General features: G+C 33.3%; 1 protein-coding gene across 1 annotated transcript; it reads right to left on the bottom strand.

Annotated features, from left to right (window-relative positions):
- Positions 1–2,167: 2,167 nt before the first annotated feature.
- LOC131942972 (uncharacterized) lies at positions 2,168–8,126 on the bottom strand. The gene is made up of 5 exons (XM_059302958.1): positions 8,022–8,126; positions 6,345–6,632; positions 5,365–5,521; positions 4,342–4,491; positions 2,168–3,817 (listed from the first exon to the last, which is right to left on the bottom strand). The coding sequence occupies exons 2-5, from the start codon at positions 6,510–6,512 to the stop codon at positions 3,618–3,620; spliced, it is 675 nt and encodes a 224-aa protein (XP_059158941.1). The 5' UTR covers positions 6,513–6,632; positions 8,022–8,126; the 3' UTR covers positions 2,168–3,617.
- Between the last annotated feature and the right edge of the window lie 1,494 nt (positions 8,127–9,620).

Below are 9,620 nucleotides of genomic sequence, written 5' to 3'. Positions count from 1 at the left end.
CAAAAGTTATGTAAAAAAAATCTCTACTACCCCAAGCCATGCATTACATAAACAAAAGTATACAAACTCATTGTGTTATGTAGGCTACAACATACGAATTGTCCATAGTATGTGGTCAATAAATCACGTTACGTTTGTAGGGTTGGGTGTAGGCTGGGACCGACTATTTCAGGTGGAACGTGGGTGGTTTAAGAACATTAACATTGCATCTTTATTCATTATTTTTTTAAAACGTTTTCATTTCTATTGAGATTATGGCAGTGGCGTAGCGAGGTCGGGTGTCACCCGGTGCGGCACTTAATGGTGTCACCCCCAAGAGGTGTAGCGACCCTTTCCGGGGACAAACTTTCAATTTGCACCCCCCCCTTCAAACTTTCGATTTGCACCCCCCCTCAAACTTTTGATTTGCACCCTCCCCCTCAAACTTTCGATTTGCACCTCCCCCCCCCCTCAAACTTTCGATTTGCACCCCACCTCAAGTTTTTCTCTATTTTGCTATTTTTTGCCTTGGTGTCAACCCCCTAAATGGTGTCACCCGGTGCGGTCCGCCCCCCCCCACCCCCTCGCTACGCCTCTGGATTATGGGGTTGTACGGGAGGAAGAAGAGAAAAAAAGGGAGTGGTGGAATTTCTAGAAGTGATCTAGCGTAAAGGGGAGTTAATCCCGTTTCGGCTAAAAATTACGACTCCATTTATTATTATAGTTATCGGTGGCTAATATGGGGGATGTACGATGGTGTATTTCCGTTGGGTATGGGGAAGGGAAGTAAGGTGGTTTATTTCCATGGTATTTCTGACATCTACAACTACAAGCAAGGTTTCTTTAAACTCCCCGGGAAGGGTGGGGGGGGGGGGGCATCAATAATTTCCAGAGGAGAGAAGGCCCATATTTTCTATATCAGGTATATATTTGTTGTTTCGTCCCTGGAAAAAAAAACTGTCTACGAGCCATGTATGTACTTACATCTGTTTGTACCAGACTCGGGAGGTTGAGCTAGTATAAAAGAACATGTAGGTCTCTATATAAGGTGGTTGGGGAATCATAGTCAAATGTATTGGTTTATGAGGTTGATATAAGAGGGTGGTTCATAAGGCCGTTAGGCCTGGAGGTATATTTATGTTGTGGAAGTGTGGTTATATTTAGAACCACTGGCGTTAATATTTAGGATGGAGTTCTGAAATTTTGTGACAATAGTTGCCGCTAGGAATCAGAAAAAAATGTATTTAAAATGTTCAGTCTTTTTCGTTTATACAATTAAGCTGTGCTACGAGGGATATAAAATCACTACGCCAACTTGAAGGAATGTTAGAAGAATCCCCCCCTTCTTGCTGAGTCTGTTTAAAGGGAGGTAATGTCTCATTATCTAAGGTAATACTTTGGTTCGAACAGGAGTAGGCCCAATTTTGTAAAATAAATATTTTAAAAATTAATTTAAAAAAAAAATGTTAGGTGTCAGCAAACTTTTAGGATCTTCTACTACTTCTAGAGTTCTTTAAAATTTTTTTGAGAATCTGGAACAATGTGCAACATAACTTTAGATTGTGTCTGTCTTTTTTGAGACCACATGCATGAGTGGTATTGGCATTCAAGTTTAGGCTAAGTGTTAAGCCACAGGCTACCCGCAAAAAGGTTAAAATAGTCACTACTAAGTTGCAGTTGTTTTTTTTTTCAAAATAGGAAAATTTGTTTACATGAATAATATAAATTATATTACACTATAACTTTATTATTAAAAATAATATAGAACTTGTTTTTATAGCATTTGTTCAAAGATTAAAACAACTTTTGTTTGGGCACTCAAAAATTGTTGCAAAGATTAAATTGCAAAATGGCTTTTTTTCCCTATAGATCAGGGGTCTCCAAACTTTTCAGTCCGAGGGCCGCATTAACTATCAAATTTCAGTTGGGGGGCCAGTTTCTTCCTGGCATGTCTTTGATTTTTCTGGACAAAGTTCCTCAGCCATCATCAACAAACGTTTTTTTTTTCCGTGGGCAAAATGATCTCCGCGGGCCGGATGAGAGGACCTCGAGGGCCGCATCGGGCCCGCGGGCCGTAGTTTGGAGACCCCTGCTATAGATAATACAACCCACGGTTAGACATCATCAGTAGTTAGTTTCTATATCCAGATCAATCAGCTACCATATTATGCCAAATAAAGACTTGAAATAATTGGGTAAAATAATTTTATTGTAATTAAAAATAAACTTGGTTGTATAATGTAAAATTATTACAGAATGTGAACTCAGGTAGAATCAGGAATGCTATGTACAACGTTCTCCCTACATTAAAGATTTATCAGTGCAGACCAAGACTTGCCAAAGTGAGTTTTAGTTCAGATACTTCAAACCATGGAAAAAAGTTTTATAGTACAGGGACAGCACTTTCTGTTTTTGTGTTTACAATTGTTAAAAACAAATTGTGATAAATACATATTGTGTATATTATGTTTAAAAACATTATGCCTATATATAAATATGGTACAAATCATTTTTTAAAAAAAAATCACATAAAAATCTAGTGTAACAGTAGCTATTAATTTTGTAATTGTAATTTTATAATTACACTTTGTATTCTAAGCTAACTTTACAAGTTTCCATGGAAAAAAATTAATCTTAAAACAACAGTGTCTTTTGATTGGAAGTTTTCAAAAATCTAACAGTTAAAAAAAAGCACTTAAAATTTAGTTTGCTAAATAAAATTGTATTTTTTTTTTAAATAAAGGGTAAAAATTTGATTGGTATACATGTAAATAGCCAGTAACTCAGAAGCATTTACCTACAGTAGAAAAATAGAAAAACTGCTGCCAGAAATGTATTACAACACCAAAAAGAAATGACAGACACTGATGAATACAGTCATAGGGTACACATGGTACAACTGATCCAGATGGAATGTTCAAGTCAACAAATCAGTTATGAAAAAATATAAACTATACCATTTCAAATTCAGCAGTTTGTTAACTAATGTTAAAATCGTATTTACACTTCATAATAGTCCGTATTCAAAAACATTAGATACACCTATAAAATCAGCTAAAAATATTAGAAGAAGCCTACGATATTAATTGTGGGATTTTAGCTTTTCTAATTTTTCTATACATCTATGGTGAACATTTTTTTTAATCTAAGAAAAGTATTCATATTGAATTTTAAAAATAGCAAACTAATATGCTTGGTAAAGAGATGCCAGCTATGGGCTATAACAAAGTACAGTGAAGACAGTCTTTATTTTCCTTTCATTGTTTTTATATACAGATATAAGCCTTCCTGAATTACATAACTTTTAGACTATTTTATTTTACGGAAACAACTTCTGACTTGTGTTTACATTTAGAAAATTCTTATCTTATTTACAAAAGCATAATTTTTCAGTACATTTTTACTGCTTTCAAAACTATTTACAGTCAATTCAGAGCTGTTAACAATACAGAACATATCTACAAAAAGATCCACCCTCATGTAATTTTCACTCAAATCAAAAGGCACATCATGAAAAAAAATTGGCTAATATCATAACAACCAGTGTTTCAATTTCATGATGCAAACATTCAGGATACATTGAGGATCAATCTTTATCATTTATTATTTTAAAAATAAATGTTAAAGTTTACGGTCTATTAATTATTTTTCCGCAGGTCAACAATCTCCAGGATAAAAGCTCCCACTGACACAAACACAGCAAAGATCTCAAAAATGAAACAAAAATGAAACTCAAATGGTGAATCATCGTAGTCCTGGTCCAGGTATGGGATGGGGAACCTGTCTCGTCGTGGGTGACCCGCGGCAAACACGATGACCATGATCAGGGGTAGCAGGGCTGCGGGTTGAAAAAATGGCAACTCTAATTGAAGTAATAATTACAATAAAAATAATAAAACTTAATTTTTTTAACTGTTCTAATAAATCAACATTACTGACTGCCATGGCGGTGTGGTGGAGTGCTAAGTTTTTTGCTCTTGAGTTTTGCGCATGCCAAATTATAACAAGATTTAAAAAATGAACACAAGTATCATTTTGCAGACATAAAACAGTATTTTTCCCTAAATTTATAATTAATTCTAGAAGGAGTAATGATGTGTCCAGCCCTTACAAATAACGGGTTAAATCATTTTTAGCTCACAATTTGCTTACTCTAAATAAAAAAATATTTCTTAAAAACTACCACTGTATTGAAATATGTTTGTACATTTTTCTATTAATTTTATTTCCTTTATGGTAAACATTTTATACTCATCATAAAAACTAAGAAGTACAATTTGTATCTTGATATTTTTAAAAATGTGTTACTTTTCCAGTAGATATTGTTAAATTCTTTATAAGAAATAAGAAGAAATATTTTACCTGTGGCCAAAGTCAGTCCAAAGTTAAACCACATCAAGCCGCGAAACATCTTCCCCTTGGGGTGCATCGTGTAGAATAAATTGATGAGGAGGGCAGGAATAAAGATGACAATGGAACAGAGACACATGGCTTGTACTGCGGCATACCAAACTAGAAAGCAAAATGGTTATACAATTTAAGCAACTTTGGGGAAATATTTCTTATTTTATAATAGAAAAAATCTAAATATGTATAACAAAACAGTTTTAATAAACTAAATAATTTGTGATTGAGTATTTAACCATAGGCTGTTTTTTTTTGTTGACTAATAATAAAGGGACATAACTGGTTTAAAAAAATTGTTGTCTTTTTCTAAGCTAAACAATAACTAATAACAATAAAATGAGCTTAATAAATAAATAAGGTTGGAAATTATATTATAAGCTAGAAATAGATAACCTACATCTAAAGACCTATTCTTTATCTCAAATGCATTTTTAAAAAAGAAATTAAATGTTTTATAAGTTGAACATTTTTATAAATTGTTTATTTAAAAGCTACAAATTTAAAGCTTATTAAAAATAGTAAAATAATAAGAACAATCCAGAGATCTCATTTGTGTTCAAGGGTAAAGTAGTGTGACAATGAAAAGTGGTTTCCACCCTATTCCCTTAAGAAATAGATGGATCTACTCCACACTATGGGGGAATACTTGTAATCATGTGTAATCTACTCCAACATCACATAAGGGTTGTGTAGGCATATTTGTAATCATGTGTAATCTACTCCAACATCACATAAGGGATGTGTATTTGTAATCTTGAGTAAGTTACTACACACCACATAAGGGATGTATACTTATAATCATGTGTAATCTACATCAACATCACATAATGGATGTATACTTATAATCATGTGTAATCTACACCAACACCTCATAAAGGATGTATACTTATAATCATGTGTAATTTACACCAATGTGTGCTTGTAATCAAGGATAATCTACTCTATCACCTCATAATCCAAAAGAAAAGTATGACTCACATGGCACTCCAGGTCTTGGGTTAAGGTAGTCATAAGCTCCACAGATCCATTTGTTTTCCAGTTCAGCTCTGTAGCATGTCATCCACACACCTTCATGCCATGACATCTTGGAGCGTCGCCAGCCAGCTGCCCAGTAGGGGGCGCCTATAGCAATCACCTGCAAGAAAACATTGGCTTGAGTAGTCAAAACTTATAATCAGTTATTTCTTATTCTACTTGGTAAATAGAATGACCAGTTTAAAGGGAAATAATAAAATTGGTTAAAAAATATACACAAAAAGAAAAAGCAGCCAATTGGCAAAAAAACTATTATTGTTTTAATTATTAGGATTAGTGTACGCAATAGAAAAACCAATAAACACAGCAATGTTCTAGTTTATCTCTTTGCTCACATTAATTAGCAATATAAATAAAGAATCTATCAAAACTAAATTTCTTCCTTATTTTAATGAGGTTCTGTTGTTAATGGTTTAAATTTCTAAATTGAAAAAAAAAATTACTTTATTAATGTTTTTCTTATCTCATTTTAAAACATTGCCAAATTTATTAATAAATTCTTTCAGCACCCCCAGAATTTAAACAACTATATGATCTGGATGGATTTTAGTTTAGAGATTTTCAAAATATCAAGAATTCTTTTTTACATTTTTTTTTAACAAACCATACAACTTTTAAAATAATTTGACTATCTTTTATAAAACATGTCATTACTTTATCAGTCTTTAACCAGTCAGAAAGACTGTTGTTTTGTCTCTAATTTAAAAGGGTTACAGAGGCGTAGCAAAGAGGGGGCGGGGTACATATGGGCCGCCAAAATTGTTTGGAAAAAAAATTAAAAGCTCATTTTAGCAGAAGTTTTGCATTATAAATATAAAAAAATAAAGGGGGGGGGGTGCAAAATTGAAAGTTTGTCCCCTGGCAGGGTCGCTACGCCTCTGAAAGGTTAGGACATTTTATTTGAAAATTGATCAGAAACATACCTGTAATATACAGCTGAGAAACATTAGAACAGAAGACAGCTTGAGAAAAAGTGATCCATTTCCACAAGAGAAACTAATTTTTGTGTCTTCATCATTCACTTGATAGGAGGTCACCTTTGGTCTCTTAGGTTCCGCTGGGTCTACTGTGTATCCTCGCGGAGTTGCCATCTGTAGATTTCTAAGGTAGCGTTTATCCTAAATAAAGTTTTTTTTCCAGTGAAAAATATTTTATGATCACAACTTTAGAAGAGCTCTTCTCATCTCATGTAGACTGATAATATTAAATGGCTGAGGAAAAAAAATAAACAGTTGTATTGAGAAATGATTGTGGATCCATAAAATGTATGTATGTTTTGTATTTATAAGTATTAACTAGATTAGTAGATAAGATCTATATTTTATAGCAATAATTAAAAGTAGTCAGATCTACATTCATTTTTTTAAATGTATTATATTATTTGCAACATTGAGAAATGTAAGTAGCTTAAAATTGCAGTTAGGCTTCCTCAATTGTCAATGGAGGCGAGCGAGTTGACGAGATTCCTTCCATAATGTTGTTGTCATGGAATAAAAACGTGCTTTTTAGATTTAGACCGTAAAAAAAATAAAAAATAAAAACTTAAGCCTAAAATTAATTTAGAAATTTTATATTCTTAGAATAAATGCTATAAAAGTTGCAAATCCAGAGAACTTGAAAATAATTTGTTGAGTTTAAGGCTACATTTCTATTTATTTTCATCAAGCCTAAGTTATAACCGGATGTTTCACTTTCGTAAGACAAATATTGATTGGCTGTACAGTTACTTAGTGATCGATAACTATTTGTTTACAAAACTTTGCAGATCAAGTTTTTAAATTACAATGCAAATTTAAAACCCCATGACCTAGTTTTCTATTTTTAGCTTACAATGTGTACAATAAAATCTATGGCAGCCTATCCAATAGCAGGATGCCATGTTTATGTCGCCATTACACGTGAAAACCAAATTGTTTTTGCTTTTTTTTAAATTTTTATTTAGTTACCGAAAATATTATAAACATCAAATACATCCAATCTTTAGTAAAGTCCGAAAAAAACCAGATAGACAGGATTTTATAACCATATTAATTGTAAATACGCTGTGCATGATTTTTTAATGAATTTATACACCTCTCAAATACCTTTGAGACTTTTCTCGCTGGTGTCCATTAGTGCTCAAATCATTTGAAAAATGCATATTTGTTTGCCTACCATACTCATTTAGAGTAATGAGACTATTATAATATATTATAACTAGTACTAGTAGGCCTATTGCCTATATTTTACTTACTACACACACACACACACTATCATCTAGGCCTATTAAATTATTAATACCTATTATTCTTAACTTCTTAAGTATGGTAAACCATTGGAGAACAAATATGCCCCTATTGGAAAAAACACAATCGCTCATTGAGTCATTATTGCTATTGTTTGTAATGCAGTGTCTTTGGCGTGACAACACAATAAAATAAACTGATTCACTGAATATTACTGAATAAGTCTGTCTCTCAGCAATTCAGTCAGTGATTGTTGTTACATTTTGTAGGATAGAAAGTTAATGTGATTCGTGAATGAACTGCAATAATAATAGACCGAAATCTTTTCCCCATTTAACTACACTGAGTATTCTAAAAATCATTATCTAGATCTACCTGTTTAGTAAGGAGCCAATGTCACAGGCGATATCTCAAGAAGACGGTTAACTATCTCAGAGTTATGGCCACCTCCATATATAATCCAGCGTCGTTTCCTGGTTCACGCAGCGATATCGAAATGTTGAACTTATTTACGATTCCAATACCACGTTCTATTTCGAAACATTTTTGTTATACTATAAACCCAATCTTCGTTAACTGACTGTTAAGAACTGTTCAAAGGTATAATATCGTTAAAAAATACAGATTAACTGATTTGTAAACTACTAGAATCTGTCTTATCTAACCGTATGCCTTTGTTAATTATTTACATACCTGTGTAAGTATCGAGTATTTTAATATTACCTATACAAGTTATTGGTATCGATACTCGAACAGGTAAGAACTCTCATATTGACCCCTTTAGCTTACCTGTTATTGCGCCTTCTTTATTTAATAAGCGATTAAAGGAACAGATGTTAAATTTAAAACAAGAGATGTAGCCTTGCTTTTACTTTAACCTTACCTAAAAGCACATTTTCATATGTACGTTCTTCTAATGAACAATTTTTAACAGGCTTATAATAATAGACTATAGCCCTAATCTACGTTAAAGTAAGGGTCCATAATATTTTAAGTGTTACTATTATGTAACTGTGTTTTACAAAAAGATTATATACCAAACTAAAGAAATCACATAATGATATATATATATATATATATATATATATATATATATATATATATATATATATATATATATATATAATATAAGCTAATAACATTTTCATTTAGGTCTACGAGTTTAAATTATAAAACCATTCATAAATAATTAGCGACTATAGGTTCTAAGTAATACACTAAGTGAAAATTATGAGGTCTGGGTGGGGAGGGGCACTTATGTGCTGAATAGCCGATTTCCAGAGGCGTAGCGAGGGGGGGGGGGGGGGCGACGACATATGTCCCCGGGCGCCGAAATGGCTTGGAAAAACAAATTGAAAGTTTGGGGGGGGGGTAGTTTATCCCCGGGAATGGTCGCTACGCCTCTGTCGATTTCTCAAACATAACCACCACCCATCCGCGTAAAGATAGTGATAGTTCATATTAAGGCTTCTTTCAGATTTATTTACGCGGGGGGGGGGGGGGGGGGGGGAGAAGAGAAAGCTGCACGCTGGACTTTCCTGTCGGGGGCACACTCGTAAAATATTTTGTTTTTTATTATATTATATAAATTCTAAATTCTATTTCGTGAGGGGGAGGGTTTAAAAGAGAGATGAATGACTGAAAGAAACTGCATGGAAGGCTTTGGCTTTCCACAGCACCTTCCAATCAGACTTGCTTGCTTTTATTTTTTTTCCAAACTGCAGTAGGCCTGTCTCCACATTATATAGGCCTATATACTGTATATCTAAGCCAAGACTTGCCTTATTGGCTATTGTCCTTGTAGAATTTGTTTACAATTATGTAGTCAATTAACAGAAATATGATCGCTTCAATGAGGGTGGGGATCAGTGAACGTCAAGAGGTTGTCAGCACCAGGAGACCTTTCCAAGTGTTAACATCAAATAAAAAAATGTACTTTGAAAAGTAGTAGTAGTAGGGAGGTTTCATCCACAA

This window comes from Physella acuta, unplaced genomic scaffold, assembly GCF_028476545.2.
Source record: "Physella acuta isolate Inbredline_101_S28 unplaced genomic scaffold, ASM2847654v3 ptg000436l, whole genome shotgun sequence".
Lineage (NCBI taxonomy): Eukaryota > Metazoa > Mollusca > Gastropoda > Physidae > Physella > Physella acuta.
This window is presented reverse-complemented; position numbering and strand designations above follow the sequence as displayed.

What these genes read in the sequence shown, in the direction of transcription:
- LOC131942972 (XM_059302958.1), bottom strand. Translation starts at nt 6,512, where the DNA reads ATGGCAACTCCGCGAGGATACACAGTAGACCCAGCGGAACCTAAGAGA. An exon ending in CCCAAGACCTGGAGTGCCAT is followed by an intron (nt 4,492 to 5,364) that starts GTGAGTCATACT and finishes TTTGCTTTCTAG; the next exon opens with TTTGGTATGCCGCAGTACAA. An exon ending in TGGACTGACTTTGGCCACAG is followed by an intron (nt 3,818 to 4,341) that starts GTAAAATATTTC and finishes TTCAACCCGCAG; the next exon opens with CCCTGCTACCCCTGATCATG.